The 19,172-nt window shown below is 36.5% G+C and overlaps 1 protein-coding gene across 3 annotated transcripts in view; it reads right to left on the reverse strand.

Annotated features, from left to right (window-relative positions):
- Positions 1-2,344: 2,344 nt before the first annotated feature.
- Positions 2,345-19,172, reverse strand: part of LOC106882572 (zinc finger RNA-binding protein) — a 27,214-nt gene continuing 10,386 nt past the window's right edge. Inside the window, exons 2-12 of one of the 3 annotated variants that reach the window (XM_052972064.2) lie at positions 18,281-18,358; positions 16,938-17,011; positions 15,956-16,030; positions 14,948-15,125; positions 14,372-14,522; positions 11,598-11,689; positions 11,064-11,159; positions 10,622-10,733; positions 9,399-9,496; positions 8,317-8,461; positions 2,345-4,268 (exon numbers count right to left, since the gene is read on the reverse strand). In XM_052972064.2, the coding sequence (XP_052828024.1) occupies positions 4,174-4,268; positions 8,317-8,461; positions 9,399-9,496; positions 10,622-10,733; positions 11,064-11,159; positions 11,598-11,689; positions 14,372-14,522; positions 14,948-15,125; positions 15,956-16,030; positions 16,938-17,011; positions 18,281-18,358 (1,194 nt within the window). In that variant the 3' untranslated portion in view covers positions 2,345-4,173. Of the gene's footprint in view, positions 4,400-5,463; positions 5,925-8,316; positions 8,462-9,398; positions 9,497-10,621; positions 10,734-11,063; positions 11,160-11,597; positions 11,690-14,371; positions 14,523-14,947; positions 15,126-15,955; positions 16,031-16,937; positions 17,012-18,280; positions 18,359-19,172 lie in introns of those variants that run through there. The other 2 variants (XM_052972065.2, XM_089360689.1) reach the window with 2 other exon arrangements.

Below are 19,172 nucleotides of genomic sequence, written 5' to 3' on the forward strand. Positions count from 1 at the left end.
TTACACTCTGACGGGTATGCACACTGACATTACACATCCAGCGGAGCATACTGGCTTCATTCCTTGCGAGCTTACGCATGTCCTCAGCAGTCACAGCCCATGTTTCACTGCCATGTAGCATGGCTGTTCGTACACAAGCGTCATACAGTCTGCCTTTTACTCTGAGTGAGAGTCCCTTTGTCGCCAGCAGAGGTAAGAGCTCTCTGAACTTTGCCCAGGCTATTCTTATTCTAGCAGCTACACTTTCAGCGCACCCACCCCCACTACTAACTTGGTCACCCAGATAGCGGAAGCTATCAACTACCTCTAGTTTTTCTCCCTGGAATGAGGCAGAAGTTGTTTCCTGTTTGTTTACCGTGTTTATTGCACCTGAACATCTGCCACATACAAAAACTAACTTCCTAGTTAACCTGCCTTTGATATTGCTGCACCTCTTATGTGTCTATAGCTTGCACTGGGTACATCTTATAGAGTTACTACCTACTCCTTTTCTACATACTGAGCAGGGCCATCTACCTGAAGGGGTTTTTGTTTTATCTACCTTCCTACTTATTAGGATTTTGGTTTTGGCTAGGTTAACTCTAAGGCCCTTCGATTCTAGTCCTTGCTTCCACACCTGAAACTTCTCTAGTTCTGATAGTGACTCCGCAATTAGGGCAAGGTCATCAGCATAGAGGAGCTCCCAGGGGCAACCTGTCTTGAATTCCTCTGTGATGCCTGGAGGACTATGATAAATAGGAGGGGGCTGAGGACAGAACCTTGGTGGACCCCTACCTCTACCCGGAATTCATTACTGTACTCATTTCCAACCCTCACCTTACTGACAGCATCTCTGTACATGGCTCGCACAACTCTCACTAACCATTCTTCTATCCCAAGTTTCCTCATTGACCACCAGATAAGGGATCGGGGGACCCTGTCAAAGGCTTTCTCCATGTCAACGAAAGCTATTTTCTATGCTGGCAAGAGTTGGTTTGACTGATGTCTGGAGAGCCAGGGGGCTGCACCAGGCTCCAATCTGATCTGGCAAGGTTTCTACAGCTGGATGCCCTTCCTAATGCCAACCACTCCGATTGTAGTGGGTGCTTTTTATGTGCTACCAGCACAGGAGCCATGCGAGAAAATGTTTAATGCATTTAGTGATTTGTTGCAAGCTGAAAAATGAAAGATTTTGAAAGATCAATGTGTGAAATTCTGTTTCAAATTGGGAAGAACATCAGCTGAAGGTGATCCGAAATCAGGACAATGAAAATTGTCATCAGATTGGCTATGAAGTTCCTTATGATTTATAAAAAAAACAGATGCATTGTGCTGTTGTAAAATTGGTGTCACATCTGACAAATGAACAAAAAAAAACTACTTAACCCTATAGCATTTAAACTAGTCATATCTGGCCTCTCACAACTCCCCTACAATGTCATTTGAAAAATAATCATCAAAATCCCATGGTTGTGAGATAATGCATGATTAATACAAAACAATGTAAATAAATAAGCATTACTTTTGACAGACCAATCATCATCATCATTTAACGTCCGCTTTCCATGCTAGCATGGGTTGGACGGTTTGACTGAGGACTGGTGAACTAGATGGCTGCACCAGGCTCCAATCTTATTTGGCAGAGTTTCTACAGCTGGATACCCTTCTTAACGCCAACCACTCCGAGAGTGTAATGGGTGCTTTTACGTGCCACCGGCACGAAGGCCAGTCAGGGGGTACTCGCAACGGCCATGTTCAAAATGGTGTATTTTACGTGAAGAGTTAAGTGTTGAAAGATGGGTGCATAGCAATGATGTTAAAACAAAAAGCATTGCAGCAGACGGGATCACTGTTTCCAAAAGCAAATGTTCTGAGGTATTTGAGAGAAGTAGTGTGAAAGAGGGGGGGGGGGGGGCAGGGGCTGGGCAAACAAAATCTGATTGCTGCACCAGAACATAACCTGCTTATACATTACATTTGGGCAAAGAATAAGATGACATTTGTACCTTAGCCGCAAATTCCTCTGGATTTGGCCGTTACAGACTTTTTATCTCTGAGGTGAACTCCACTCTGAAAGGTTGGGCATGTCAGATAATAGAAAACACTCGAACTGTAGAAAACTCTTGAAAATGCATTGCGAAATTTTAAAAAAAAAAGGAAAGGGCGTGATTAGTGTATCAGAGAGAGAGAGAATTAGCATGCTTCAATTGTAAAACAATAACTTTGTTTCTTATAAAAAATACAGTTTCTTCCTGGAAAAGCCTCATATCACATAATATAAGGTTTGTACAAACAACAAACAACATAAATACATCCTCCACCTTCATCCTCAAGGAACACAGAAAGAGTACACAATAACAAAAAATTAATAATAGTGGAGAATTATTTATTTGAGACTATTCTGTTGACAGAATGCTTACAATTCAGTTAGTTGTGCAATGACAGGAGAAACACTGAAAATTTATTTTGAGATTTTTGTTTTTTTTTTTAGCTTCTGCCAAAAATGTATAAATCTTGACATTTTAAATGTATATATTTTCGTGACTACAACAAAGAATTCCACTCACACAAATATGCATACATACACACATCCAAAGTAAATAAACTGTAGTTATGACTGTGAATGGGAGAATTAGAGAGAATATGTATGTACTCCACTTTGTGTCAAATGATTCAACCACACTGTTAACCCTTTTGTAACCACATCTCATTTGAAATACATTGCCTTTGTTTCAATTAATGTTTTTAAAAATAATGAGCGATTTAGTAATATAATTAAGCTGGTGTTTGGAGCATAAATTAGCATACAAGTTTGATGGAAGATTTTAATTTAGATCACTTTGAAACAGGAAGTTTGTATCATAGAACCAAACATGGTCCCAGACAGGTTAGTAATCAAAAGAGTTAATAATGTAGAATCCTGTTACCGTTATTTAAAGAACTATGAATTAAGCATATACGTCACTAACATGTAGACCATTGTCCTTGTTAGTAGAATCCTTTTGTTAACTTACGTTTGCGCTTATTTTTTAAAAATTTAATTTGTAACGTCCTTAATACAATAAATGTAAGTAAACCAATTTCCATTGCTTTGTTTCAAAATGATTTCAAGTAAACGTAAACAAATTATAAAAGAATGTGTACGGATAAGAAGCAGACACTTAACAATTGGACAATTTCTATTTATGTATGTATGTGCATGTGTGCTCTCAATAAATTTTCGGAACCCCACCACCCGCCGACTTGAAGTTTCTTTTTATAAGTCCCAGGTCTTCAATTTTGTGGAAAAGGGAACAGATGATAATATCAACACCCAGAAAGATGAAAAGCAAAGTTGATCTTGACAGGATTTTATAAATTAATCAATATACCCCCTAAACTGAAATTAATTTGTAGCTGTTTAGAACAAAAAACTGTGTTCCCTTACCAAGATAATTTTTCAGGATAATTAAAAGATAGCTTGCAAAATATAGGCAGAAAGACAAGAAATAAAGTAGTAACAATCAAAAATATTAAAGCTCCAACAGTTCTTCATGTCATTGGAAATGCTTCTAGAGAAAAAAAGGTAGATATCTATTTCTAATTTCAGTTTTAACCGAAGGAAAACAAAACAAACAAACTAAGGATGATGCTGGAGGGAAGTTGAAGACCAATAATAAAACAAGTCTTAACAAGAATACTGTTATCAAAAAAGTTTAGGGCAAAATAAAAAATTATACAAACACATCCACACACATACATATATATGTACGAAATAAATTGGAGGTGAAAGGAATACTGAAAGAAGTTTCTTAAATAGGAAATTATAATCTCTAATTGACCCTGCCTTAATCAACCTGGAACTTTCATAGTAACAGGATAACTGAAATGAAGGATATAATTGACTGTACTCCACATTTTACAGTTATATTCATAGACCCCAGAGGGGTCACCTTTAGATTTGGCAAGGTCACCTTTAGATTTGCACTTCCAGTGTAATGAGACTTAGTCTCAAGGAATTTCTAGCAGTTTCTATCACTTTATTACCATAACATTTGAGAATGAAGATCTTTTTTAACAAAGTGGAGTATATAGATATAATCCAAAATAATGATATACAATAAAAAGGTATACAATAATAAGCAGAAGGTAACTAGTATCTGTTATAAATGAGTGAAACAGGAATTGATGATATTTTCATTGTGACCCTCGTTTCTAAACATCAGCTTGGTGGCTGGAAGGTTGGTTGGTTGCAGCATCTCCATCAACATCCTTCTTGTCTTTCTTGTTTTCCTCCTCTCCCTGACCACCTGGAAGAAATTGATAGTCAGGAGAAGTGAGTAGTGCCACACTAAGATCATTCACTCAGTCGACTCCTATACTACATTCACTGCTTCGTACTCAGAGAGGCTCAACTTTTCCATATCCAACTGTGGAATTTCTGAATTAGGAGAGGAACAAAGACACAGTTTAGTATTTCACTATGGAAATATTTTATCCAGTAATTTTAGGTTTTTTTTTAATATATAAAATAATTAAATAAATAATATGTTAATACAATTTAAAAGTAATTTAAATTCTAAGTTAAGATAGTGAATGTGATTAATTTTTTTAACAAGATCATTTGAAGAACACTTTTATGTGTTAAGAACTAAAACTGCTGAAAACCAAAACAGAATCCATCAAATAACTAGTTTTGCTTGACAAACAGTCAGAAAACTAAAAATGAATGCTCATTAACAAGCATTATGTTCTTGTGCTTACATACATGAGCACAGAGAGACACATTATCCATGGAACTCAAGATATAAATTAACATTAACAAGACGACCTAACTAAAGCGGGAGAAAAACTGTTCAAACTGGAACATACAGAAAGTCAGATCAGGGAATTATTTAGTAAATGCTGTTAACCCTTTAGCATTTAAACTAGCCATAACTGGCCCAAACATGCCTCCTGTTTTATGTTTAAACAGACCATATCTGGCTAAAATATTCTACCAGTTTAATGTTCAAACTGGTAGATCTAGTTTCTAATATAAACCTTATAATGTCATTCTAAATATAAGCAATAACATCATCAAAATCTCAAATCTACGAGATGATACATAATTAATTCAAAGTAATATGAATAGATAAGCTTTATAGTTGTCAGAGCAATTTAAATGCTAAAAGGTTAAACAAATTCTATGTTCTAGAACTAATTGGTTCATTAGAATTAGTTTAACAACATCATCATCATCATTTAACGTCCACTTTCCATGCTAGCATGGGTTGGACAATTTGACTGGGGACTGGTGAATCAGATGGCTACACCAGGTTCAAATCTGATTTGGCAGAGTTTCTACAGCTGGATGCCCTTCCTAATGCCAACCACAATTGATGATGAAGATGATAACACAAGTTATTGGAAACGCCTTTAAGGTCTTTGTGCTAAGCCTAATTCAGAAATGTGAGCAGCCTGTTGAATTAGTTGGTACCTCTCTAATACACAAGAGATAAGCTATTTACATATGAACAATTTTTATTATGACAAATTAATGACAATGTCAGCATCAAATGTCGATATCAATCTTTGTTTCCTGAAACATGGATTGGCAAAATAATAAGAAATATAAAATAAGGAACAAGTTTTGTTTCTAAGTTAGTTTTCTCTTCTCATTAAACAATACAAGAAATCAATGTTTAACATTATGTACAGTTAAGATGGAATACAAAAGTGATAAAGTACAATAATGAAAATGAGAGTCCTATTAACAATGGAATTATTTTTTTATGCCATTGGACTCTAAATACAAAGGTAAAGAGAAAGTAGTAACTTTGATTTGTCTTGGTTATCTCCTCACTCTTAATTTAATGACTTTTGAAGAAATTGTTTCTCTTAGAATACATGTAACTAGTAACTAAAAAAGCTTAGTTGAAGTCTTTAGAGGTAGTTTCAGCTTTCTTCATTCAAACAAGTTGTTCCTAGAAACAAATTCCAAAACAAAAATTAAAAAGCAAAAAACATCCTGATGGTAAAACTTTACAAAAAACAACTTTTCTTTCAAGAAAGTGTAAAATGTAGGCAGCAATCATAAATAAGCATGGCATATGGAAAACATTAAGTAAAAAATGACTGAAAATGTAATTTTTATAAATGAAATTTGTTAAAAAGAATCACAAATGTCTTAAATTAAGTGAATAGTAATTCCAATTTAGAAGTTTTAATGAAAACAATTAACCTTGGTGGACTAAATTCAATTATAATGCCTACTGCAAAATATCTACTGATATTCCAGACTCCTATCCAACACAGACACTTCATTTATGTAGTTGAACCAAAGAAAAATAAAACAAAGGGTGTTTGTCTATCCGTAAAATGAAATACAAATATAGTAACAAACATGGCTGTCCTCGCCATATGCATCAGTGAAGTCTTCTTTCTTGCACATTACATCTGGTTCCTCTTATGCCTAGTTTTTCTCTCAGCACATTTAGACTATATCTTTCATGTACATACACATTCTACATCCAATGGAGCATGCTCACTTCATTTCTTCTCAGGTATTGGAACAGTTTTAACACAAGTGCCATAAAATTTGCCCTTCCCTCTGACGGAAAGGACCTCAGTTGCCTTCAAGCAGTAGAAACTCCCTCAACTTTTCCCAACTTGTTCTTACTTTGGTCGCTATACTTTCAGAGTAACTACCTTGTCTTCTAATTATGTCACCTAGGTAACAAAAGCTATCAACCATTTCTAAAGAGCCATTATGGCATTTAATCCTTCAGCATTCCGATTCTGTCAAATGGAATGTCAGAAATACAGAAACACACAACTATATTTACTGCCTCGCAGAAAAATTAACTAGTTATACATACACACTCATGTATACACTGAAATGTATGCATGTACATAGATACACACAAACCTGAAAGCCCTAAACAAATATTGCCCTTACCTAAATGTACCACAGTCCAATGAATGCAAGCAGGTCAAAATTCCTAAGTCCCTATCACCCCTCCTGTAAAAGTATATCTTTGCAGATAGGCACCGGTGTGCCTGTGTGCTTCAGAAGTTTGCTCTGCAACTATGTCGTCCCAGGTTCAGTTTCCCTGTGTGGCACCTGGGCAAACCAAAGCCTTGTGAATGGATTTGGTAGACGGAAATTGAAAGAAGTCCCTCCCCCCCACACACACGTGTTTGTGGGTACCTTTGTCTTGATAAAATGTGATGATAGTAAATGAGTACCACAATCTAACATACCGCATCAAGGAGGGTTTCATTTCTCAGTACCTCGTGACACAAAATATAACTCTTACCTACCATGTTGTCACTTTGGACTACTTTAACAACCATTATTACAACAACGATGAACATTAAAATAAATACCATATTCGGTAAATTCTAAATTTTCCTGGACAAAAACAAAACAACTTGAATCTCTAAGTCATCTAGAATTAGGAATACAGCTTTAGATTAAGTTAACATAGCATTAATGTATAATACTATAAAATGAACCAATATCCTATATACTGGGTAAAAAAATGGTACATTACTATGCGATATATCTATAAATGGCATTCTGTCAGTTATGACGATGAGGGTTCCAGTCGATCCAATTAACAGAAAAGCTGGCTCATAAAATTAACGTGCATGTGGCTGAGCACTCCACAGACATTCTTTTATTTATTTCAGCCATTTGACTGCGGCCATACTGGAGCACCGCCTTTAGTCAAGCAAATTGACACCAGGACTTATTTTTTGTAAGCCTAGTACTTATTCTATCGATTTTTTTTTTGCTGACGCGTTAAGTTACGGGGACGTAAACACACCAGCATCGGTTGTCAAGCGATGTCGGGGGACAAACACAGACACACAAACATAAACATACATATATATATGATGGGCTTCTTTCAGTTTCTGTCTACCAAATCCACTCACAAGGCTTTGGTCAGCCCGAGGCTATAGCAGAAGACACTTGCTCAAGGTGCCGCGCAGTGGGACTGAACCTGGAACCATGTGGTTGACAAGCAAGCTTCTTACCACACAGTCACTCTTGCGCCTGTATGTGTACCCTTCACATAGTTCTCGGAGATTCAGCGTGACACAGAATGTGACGAGGCTGGCCCCTTTGAATTACAGGTACGACTCATTTTTGCCAGCTGAGTGGACTGGAGCAATGTGAAATGAAGTGATATATCTAATTCTGGATCATGTTACTATATAACTAGACTCAGTCTAAAATGCAAGGTGACCAACAAATTATGAGACATGGTAAATATTTCCTGTTTATAAAAGCATCAACCAACATCTAAAGCTGTTTTAAGAGCTGCAGAGAATGTGTTTTTGGAGGTGGAAGAATGTCGGAATACTTACCATCACCATCGACAACGGCATCTCCATCAACTGCACGCTTGCGTTTACGTGGCTTGAAATTTTTCCGTCTGAAACGTGGTAAAGGTAACTGCTCCATGTTGAGGACTTTGTGGATTTGACGAAATGCTATTAATCGGAGTGTGTGCTGCAAATAAATGTATTAATGGAGCATGTTATTATGTGGGTATGGGGTGGGCAGTCTATTTGTGTCTGTATAACACTGGTCACAAATACATTCCTAAGAAATTCAGGTAGAAATTCACATAAATTTTCTGCAAAAACAGAGAGCATGAAGGTGAAAAATTTTGTTCTGATAATAATTTTTAACAGCTGGTCTTGAACAAATAAACAAGCAAAAAACCCAGCAAGTAAACCAATAATTTTCTATGATTGATTAAAAACATTAATTATAAACTGACTAAAAAAACAAATCACAAAGAATGATTAATCTGCAGAAGGTGGTGAGCTGGCAGAATGGTTAGCATGCCAGGCAAAATGCTTGGCAGTATTTTGTCCATCTTTACATTCTAAGTTCAAATTCCGTCATGGTCAATATGTCTTCCCCACCTGTAATTATCACAGTAATTTTGTTTTTGCCATTTTATCCACAATTTTATTTTTACTTTTATGTTTTTGTTTTGTAAGATTCCTGATCTGAAATTGTGTGTTCGAAACAGATATTGTTAAATTTCAGGGATGGCAATTTAAAAAAAATTTTCTTGCCAAATAAACACACACACACACACCACCCATTTAAAATTAATAGCTGTTTTATATTTTGGAACTTTTAAGTTGAAGTGATTCTCAAAGGAAGTAGCTGTGGCAACAAATAAAAAATATAACAAGTGGTCGATTTCGAAATGGAGACATCCATTTACAACATCAACACACATAACAATGTAATGTCTATTCCACAAATACAATGGAAAGAAAATTAAAGAATTCTTCTTCAACTATTTCAATCATCATCATTGTTTAACGTCCATTTTCCATGCTGGCATGGGTTGGACGGTTTGACTGGTGGCTAGTAGTTACATTGGTCAATGTTAAACAATTGTTGACTACTCGTTCTATTGTGTTACCTGTGCTGCAGCAGTGATGTTCTCTCTGTCTTGCATGGACATACTATCAAGGACATCTGTGGGATCCTTCTCACAAGGATCATACAATCCTGGAACATCTAAAGAAAGGAAATATAGGAATTAAACAAGGAATGAAACAGGTGACATGGTAAAATAATCAACTCAAAAAAAAAAAAAAAAAGGGTCAGGTATTAATACCAACTTGCCCAAGACTGCCCTACATCTCTGGTACAAACTTCCTGTTATAAAGTGATCTAAATTATAATTTCCTATTAAAATTTTCTGTTAATCAATGTTCCAAACATCTAATTAATAATGACTGACTTGTTTTACTATATTCTTCATTATTTTTTAAATTAATTGAAACAAAGAGGTGTATTTCAAGAAAACTATGATAACAAAAGGGCTAAATTACCTTATTACCAACCAAAGATAAATGGTTTTTATCAAGGTACCACGTGCAAATAAAGCTCATGATTGCATACCTCATGACAGTTTTACTTCGCAATGATCAAGTCCACTTAGGGACAAATGCTGAGATTGTCATCATCATTTAACGTCCGCTTTCTATGCTGGTATGGGTTGGACGATTTGACTGAGGGCTGGCAAGCCAGAAGGCTGCACCAGGCTCCAATCTGATCTGGCAGAGTTTCTACAGCTGGATGCCCTTCCTAACACCAACCACTCCGATAGCGTAGTGGGTGCTTTTTATGTGCCACCAGCATGAGGGCCAGTCAGGCGGCACTGGCACCGGCCATGCTTGAATGGTGCCTTTTATGTGCCACTGGCACGGGAACCAGTCAGGCGGCACTGGCATCAACCATGCTTGAATGGTTCTTTTTATGTGCCACCGGCATGGGACCAGCCAGGCAGCACTGGCATCGTTTACGACAATTAGGATAATATCCTGTAGACATATTGTTAACAGTTGTAGTTAAAAGAAATAAGAAAACAAACATGTGAAACAAAAGCTTATGACATGAAAAAGAAATTGATTTCTAACATAGATACAAAAGCAGAAATAGTCAAAGCAAAGAAACATATGTCATTTAATTTAACCCCACCACAACATAATGTAACGAAAGGGTTAAGTGGGATTTTTGAGTAAATGTAGTTCAATGGAAACTAAATAATGCTTGATATTTTTAGCTCAGTATTCTACAACCTCACTCATTAAATCACTCTGATATGTGTTGCCAAAATTGAATAAATCTTCAGCTCACCTGTTAAAAATATACCAGATGCTAAACATTCAACAACTCTTCTGAGAGCATCACCAGGGCCAAGATTGAACTCTGCACTACTGATACACTTCTCAACTAACAATTCCATTGCCTAGAAGAAATAGAAAACAACCATGTCAAATAACTTACAAATAACAGAAAGGAAGAATATACAATATATACTCAACACTGTATCAGATGGTGGAAGTGTGTAGGGTATTGAACTCGTGGTTATAAGACTGTGGTTTCAATTCCTGAACTGAGCAATGCGCTGTTTCCTTGGGTACATTTCACGTTGCTCCAGTCCACTCACCTCGCAAACAAGAGTAATCCTGCGATGAACTAGCATCCCATCCAGGACTGGGGTTGATACATATATATGTCACAGAAAGCAGCCCTGTGACGCAGGAAGAATCTACTGTATTAGATAATGACTACTTACCCATTCGCTAAGTGGAGCCCATACTGGATTTCTTTGGCGTAAATCTCGGAGGATCCGTAATACCACAACACACGATGGAAGACCAGTAGCTCGTGCCTACACAAAAAGTATACACGTATTGTAAGATGTATCAATGCATTTAAAACAAAAATTCAGAAGACACACACACACACACATATATATAGGAATCCATGTAAAAGGCATTTAGCACAGTCTGTATAGTGGCTAGCGTTAAGAAGGGCATCCAGCCACAGAAATCAAGCCAAATCAGGCTAGAACCTGGTACAGCTCTGGTCAAACCTTCCATCCCATGCAACGGACATTAAATGATAATGATATATGTATGTGCATGTGCATACACATGAATGCGTATATCACAAGTAGCCCCACAAGGCACAAGCTGAGTAGAAGTGGGTGGGTGAGGCAGATTACCAAAATGGGTAGCTTCTTTCCAAATGAGTCAAAGAAACTACATTAAACGTTAAGAACAGAAAAATCAAGTTAGACAAACTGTTACAGAATAATAAAGCTTACCTGAAACCATTTGGCATGCCTCAGAACTGCTAGAGCATCCAAACATGTCTGTTTGTTGAGCAGATCAACTGGATCTTTTTGCTTTTTTCCACCTAAGCAAATGAAATACAAAGATAATATAAATTTGTAACACAAAGGCAACACTAACCACAGCCACATATATAGAGCTAACAGTAAACCAGTTCAAAACACAATACAACCAACACATGCATACTTTTCACAACCCAAGCAAGAAAAACACTCCACTATCTATCTATATATATGGGCACTAAAATTTTTAAAATATCACATTTAGCATTAACTAGAAAGTATTGTTCCATCACAACCATACCAAGAAAACAACAAACCTTGCCAACTCTGTACCACTGAATCCTACTTCTCTTCTTTAAAACCCAATTACGGAACTGTAACTCTAAGTTACTCTCTTCCTACAAACACATCATCATCATTTAACATCCATTTTCTATGGGGTGAACTGTTTGACTGAAAACTGGTAAGCTGCCCCAGGTTCCAATCTGATTGTTTCTACAGTTGGATGCCCTTCCTAACACCAGTCACACCAGTGGATGCTATTTCCATGCCAGTTATGCAACACTGGCATCAGTCACGACTACAATCTCACTTGGCTTGACAGGTCTTCTCAAGCATGGTACATCACCAAAGGTCTTGGTCACTTGCCCCTGCCTCCATGAGGCCCAACATCCGAACAGTGCTTTTTATGTGCCAGTTATGTGACACTGACATCATTCACTTGGTTTGATGGGTCTTCTTAAGCATGGCATATCATCAAACATCTGAGGGTGCTTTTTACATGCCAGTTACACAACACTGGCATCAGCCATGACTATAATTTCACTTGGCTTGTCAGTTTCCCTAAAAGCTGAACATGACAATCTCTCACCTTTCGTCCTCCACCCAACCAGCTATAAATAAATGTTCTAGCAAGAGAACAAGATGTTTTGGCATAGAGCCATTTTGGTCCCACCCATGGTATCACTGATTTGACACCGAGTTATTTGACATTAGACTTTTTATCCCTGGACCATTTGACACCATGAACATTTTTTGTCTTTGTACTAGTTGACAACTAACTTGCAATCACAACTATTCAACTACTTAACTATTAAATTTCATTTAGCTCTCTGCTTCACTTTGTCTAGATAATGGTTTGTGAAATATTGAGGAAATGAAGAAAAGAAAGATTTTCTTACAATGGAATTCTGTAGTCTTCGACAAAGTAGAACTGAGAATGAATTAAAATTTTGGCACTCTGAGCAGAAAAATCAGAGAGAGAAACATTAACATATATTAAATTACCCTGGTTGCTACAAACAAGTCTCTCTCTCTCTCCCTCTTTCTATGTGTTTTTCTTTATGCTTATGTGAACAGGGGATGTGTTTGTAGCATTTGGGAATTATTTGATGTATCATAAAAGTCTCTCTTGTTCTCTCCATTTCTTTCTTTCTCTCTCTCTTTGTTTATGTGTGTGAACATACTTCTCTCTATGTGTATGATGAGAAGGGAAATGTTTATATCAATTAGAGTCAAATAATATATTGTAATGTTTTTCCCTATCTGTATGCGTATATTTTTGCACGCATCTGCATGAATCTGTGTTTAGCACCAGTGCAAAAAAGTATTACTGCCAAAACAGGTTCACCGTTCAATCAACTGTGACAAATTGCTCCACTAACAACAAACACTAAGCTTTTTATTCAACAATCTTTACAATTATCTAAATGTTAATATTTGGCGTTAGGAAGGGCATCCAGCTGTAGAAACTCTGCCAAATCAGACTGGAGCCTGGTGTTGCCATCCGGTTTCACCAGTCCTCAGTCAAATCGTCCAACCCATGCTAGCATGGAAAGCGGACGTTAAACGATGATGATGATGATGATGATGATGATGATGTGAGTATTATAGTTGATAATAATATATCTATATGTTATACAATGACCAACTATAATATCCCCAAAAATTTCTAGCCAAGGACCCATTTGTAGACGCACCCACATACAAGGACAGGGTTCCTTGTATACATAACATTTTAACCCTTTAGCATTTAAACCAGCCAAAATAACCTACCAGTTTTATCTTCAAACTGGCCAGATCCGACCTCTCATACTTACCCAACAATATCATTCGAAAAATAAACAATCATGTCTTTGAAGTCTCAAAGCTACAAGGTAATGCACAACAAATTTTTATCAATGTGATAAATAAGCATTACATTTGACAGAGAAATCTAAATGCTAAAAGAGTTAAAGACAGGCAAAAAAAGAATTTTATATACATCTCCATATATGGCTCCCAACAGATTAATATAACAACAACTAAGCCAATCATACAAACATATAAACCCAGAAACTAAGAGCATCTACATCCATCTAGATATACATAGTAGTATGTGTAGCTTATTCTTTAAGATAGTGTAGGTAATTATAGAGAAGTCCTTAGAAGCATACCATTAATTAATGCACTATTTGTCCTACATGTATATGCATGGATAGGACCAAATATATATGTGTATGTGTGCTGGTGCCACATCAAAAGCACCCAGCACACACTGTAAAGTGGTTGGCATTAAGGAAGGGCATTCAGCTGTAGAAATGAGGCCAAATAAAACTGGAACCTGGTGCAGATCTCCAGCTTGCTAGCTCCTGTCAAACCATCCAACCCATACCAGCACGGAAAACAGAGTTAAGGACTGATGATGAGGATAGTAAAGGAGTAAGTGTCTAGCACCACACAAGAGCCATATGATCAAGAATTACCTGGTTCTGGCTTTACAGTAGGTGGTTCCCTAATGACAGGAGAGGTGAGCATGATGGTGCAGGAAATCACTGGTTCCTTGTCTATACTGGAGACAATGATTGAGGCATCGCTGACTGACATCTTAAGTTCATACTTCTCTTCGGTCACAGTCTGAAATAGAACATATTACTATTATATATACAATCAATACAATCAGCGAATTGTTAACCATATCTCAGTTTGAGAGGATCCATTACAACCTTTGGAGAAAACATCAACTAAATAATGAAATCAAAGAGACATTATCTTCATTACTTAGGAAAATAACCAGAGGTGATGATAGAAAGAGAATCTAACAAGATCTGGAAAAGTCGTGCATGAAAGAATTTGAAATGGTGAGGACACGCCAGATTAAGAAGTTTATGAAACTCAAACTTAACTTAGACAAGAATCTACAGCTACCATATACAATGCAATCTTACCAGTTGTCAACTATATAAAATTTCAAACAAAAAAAAAAACAACAACAAAAAAAAAAAGCATCAAAATGCCAAAGTCTGGTAAATAAGGTTGAAATAAAGAATATGAAAACTTACAGCTAATGTCTTTGAGAGTAAAGTGTGTACTTTCTTTAATAAACTTTTTGTTGGCTTATCAGAACACAAAACTACAAGCTGAACATCTGTGTCTCCTTGGAGCAATAAACTCTTTGCCAAAACACCAACACGCATGACACCTTTTAAAGCACGTGGTGTAGGCTCCTCTTTCTTTCCGCTGAAAGGCAATAAAATGAGATTTACAGGTCAAATATTTAGAATTTGTAGTGCAGTCCAAAAAAAAAAAAAGCATTTGAAGATACTGGGATCGAACTCAGAAACTTGGGGTTAGTAGCACATGCTCTTAACCACTACGCCAAATGTCCAGGCATATGGCGTAGTGGTTAAGAGTTCGATTCCAGGCAGTGACCTGAATAATAATAATAATAATAATAATAATAATAATAATAATAATAAAAAAAAAACAACAATAACAACAGCGAAAAATAGCTTAGGAATGAGAACCCAGGTTCGAAATTTCCCTAGGACACCTGATGAAGGCCGGAGGGTATATCAGCCAAGATGTTGTGTTAACAACAAACAAGATGAGGACAAATATCCGTCAAATGTAAACAATGTACATAATTCCTCATCTCCTAAATATAGAACTGTACCCTGAATTATCATCATATAAAAACACCAAACTGAAGGCTGTCACGAACTCCTGTATACTAACCTCAGAAGCTATAACGAATAAAAGAGTTGAGAATAGGGTGCATACTGGTGCCTTCTCAATAGAATTCAAAATTAAAATTGGGGGCTGCCAAACAGATTAAGCATTTTTATGAAAAGAGAAAATGAAAATTCATAAGCATTGAAAGCTACATAATTGGAGGGAAAATAGAAGGGGGGGGGTCTTAAAATAAATATAACAGATGTAACAGCAAACAGAGGGGAAACTGAACTGAGAAAATGTATGTCAATAATTTTAAACCTCACACAAAATCATAACCATGAAATTTACTAATTAACATTTATTGCAACTCATATAATTATCAGATTTTTTACCTTTCCTTGCCTTCCCCGTCAGTTCCAGCAGATTCTGCAGACATTTTGCCACCATTTTTCTTCTTCAGAGTTTCACTATATATTAGATATATATATATGTAAGAATATAAAAAGGCGTGTGTGTGTGTGTGTGTATACATGAGAGAGAGAGGGAGAGAGTTTACAATATCAAATATAATATACACAAGATCATTATAAAGACCTTGTGTTAATTAACATCGTTACACATAAAAACAGTGATGTGATTATTATTTAGCTCTACAATAGAAAGAACAGATGTGTGGTGAAGCCTACCTGATATACAAGGTGGGGGGGGGGGTGCTGAAAAGTTCCTAGCTTTGAGTAAAAGATTTTAATTCAAAACTTATGAAAACAAGACATTTTTATTACAGAGCCAGAGGCGGTTTCAGCCGGGTTGGTATCGAAAGGGTTAAACACACCTCTACATTTGGGCTGATGCACATTAGAAGCAATTGGAAGGATGTGGATTGAAGGAAATTTAGGCTATTATTTCTAGCATACAGAGTGACCACATTGAGATTTCCTTCTTTCATGTCTTCTGCTGATTATTTTTCTTCTTAACCCTTTCGTTACTGTATTTCTGTTGAGATGCTCCGTGTTTCAATTACTTTAAATATAACAAAGAATTTAGTAAAATTACTTAGTTATCATTAAGATAGTGTTAGAAATGTAAATTGTGATTAAGGTTTCGTGGAAGATTTTAATTCAAAACACATGAAAACAAGACATTTGTACTAAAGAGCCAGAGGTGGTTTTGGCTGGGTTGATAATGAAAGGGTTAAGCAGAGCATGTTACCTTTGTTTCTTTCAAACCTTCATATGTCTTCTGCATTTACAGCCAACATTTCATTGCCAGGTAGCATTGTTGATTTGTATACACACACACACACAAACTTTCACCTTTTGCCCTACAGAACATATACCAAGACACAAACGCATGAAGAAATTAAGTATTACTTACGCTTCAGCAATTTGATCAGAAACTGACTTTAAGGCCCTTTCACAGGATGATACAATGTTCTGGAATCTCTGAAGCTAAACACGAAAGTATTTTTCGTAAGTAATGCATGGAGGTAAAAAAATCTGAATCAATGATACAAGACCACGTAAAAGTTGCTGAGGTTTACCATATTTGTATGTTTTCTGTCTTTCCACAAATACTTGTCAGTTCACTAGGTCTTACTAACCCCTTATTTTGCACAAGTGGACCTCACTTCAGTACTCAGATGAAATTATGTTCTGCAATGTATTTGTTTACAGTAAAATAACAAGGACTACTGAGACATGTTTTTAATGACGTCATTTCTTAGATGGGCTGCAGTCATCTTGAATTTTTTGGAGGAAAGCAGCAGTGCAGGGTCTAGGAACCCCTGCGGTCTTGGCACTGACCGGCACAAACTGATAGCCGCTGGTCAGTCTCCGATACGCATTCATTTTTCTCTCCCCTGTACTACAAGCAGTGACACCCAGGATTTCAGGGAGAAGCAAAAAAGGGGTTTACCTCCACACAAGTAGGGATAAAGGAAAACTGGAATAGGGGCTGAAAATATACCCAGATGTTAAGATGCATTCGAGTTTGTTTTTTTCTTCACCCTTTATGTTCACCGAGAACATAAAGATGGATGAAATGCCACCAAGCATTTCGCCTGGCATGCCAACGATTCTGCCAGCTTGGCACCTTAATAATAATAATAATAATAATAATAATAATAATAATAATAATAATAATGATAATAATAATAATAATAATAATAATAATAATAATAATAATAATCCTTTCTACTATAGACACAAGGCTAGGAATTTGTGGGGATGGGGCAGTCAATCTCAGCAACCCCAGGACCCAACTGGTACCTATCGATACCCTTTGATATGCAGATTTCTTTGTCAAATTTATTGCTTGTCTATTTACATTGTTCTGAATTAATCACACATTATCTTGTAGCTTCAAGATTTCAATGGTGCGTTGGTATAGTTTTAGAATGACATTGTAGGGAAGGTGTGAGAGGTTGGATCTGTTTCGTTTTAACATAAAACAGGAAGAATACTTGGTCCAGATATAGCTAAAGGGTTAAAAGCCATTTTTAAAAATTTATTAAAATACCATATAATTGATTGAATAACATTTTAGTTTTGCAATGGTAAAAAACAAAAGCAGTAGATGCTGCAAATAGATGATGATGATGACTATTATTGCAATAAAGGTGAAAAGAAATCCATGCTAGCAGGAAAGACAGGAGTGACCAATGTACATTAACACAATGATTTTCAAAAGAAATAACAAAAGTGAAAAATAAGACTGACCTCTTCTTCTGTTGGATAAATAGTGGCATGCTTTGCCATAACATGTCTATCATCGGAAGACTCAGGCCGCCTCATTTGCTGGAAGAAAAGAAAATCGGTTTTAATAATTAGACTTTTGAAAAAGCAATTAAGATATTGTTCCCTGATACAGTTGATTAGATACCAGAAATGCTCAGGTGAAATATTCACGATTAGCCTTAATAAAACATTTGGTAAAGTGATATTTTTCAAATCAGAAATGGAAGAAAATGAGAAGGTAAAGGAATACCATGGGATTATGGTAAAAGGGAGAGAAAACAGAAAAAGAAAGTAATAACAGACAAAAGTACAGGGTATTTGAGCTAAATCTGAAGATGTTTTATGTTCCTTTTTATCAGTAACGGCTTGATGAATTGGTGAACAGTCAACACCACTGGGGAGTGTAGAGATGAAAGTTGTAGTTAAGAAAGAAATTAGCTGATATGGAGGAATGGAAGCCATCTGAATATTGGAAAACAAAAGGTTACCTGTAACATGATGATTCATACCACGTATCAAAATGCCAACATCATGACTCCGGCTCAATGCTCTGTGAACACCGTAAAGGATGTAAGGCATAACATGGACAGCTGCAACAGAGATTATGAAGCTGTGGTCAGCAGAAAGGGACACAGCAGGCGTTTTAACTGTGTCTGCATCCCAGAATTCATTGCCACATCTTTGAACAAGGCCTTAGGCATACTTCAGACAGCTAAGTCAAGCCCTGGCTGGAGAGGGTTGCTGCTGGAAGGCAGCAGGACTTTGCTCCTTATATCAATGAAAAGAGTCAGAAGTGGTTGTAGGAAAATTTCTTCACCAGCTCCAATTTCTGGCCTTCTAATTCCAACAATTATAATCCCATGGGTTACTACAT

Source organism: Octopus bimaculoides, chromosome 12 (genome assembly GCF_046866305.1).
Source record: "Octopus bimaculoides isolate indiv1 chromosome 12, ASM4686630v1, whole genome shotgun sequence".
Taxonomy (NCBI): Eukaryota; Metazoa; Mollusca; class Cephalopoda; order Octopoda; family Octopodidae; genus Octopus; species Octopus bimaculoides.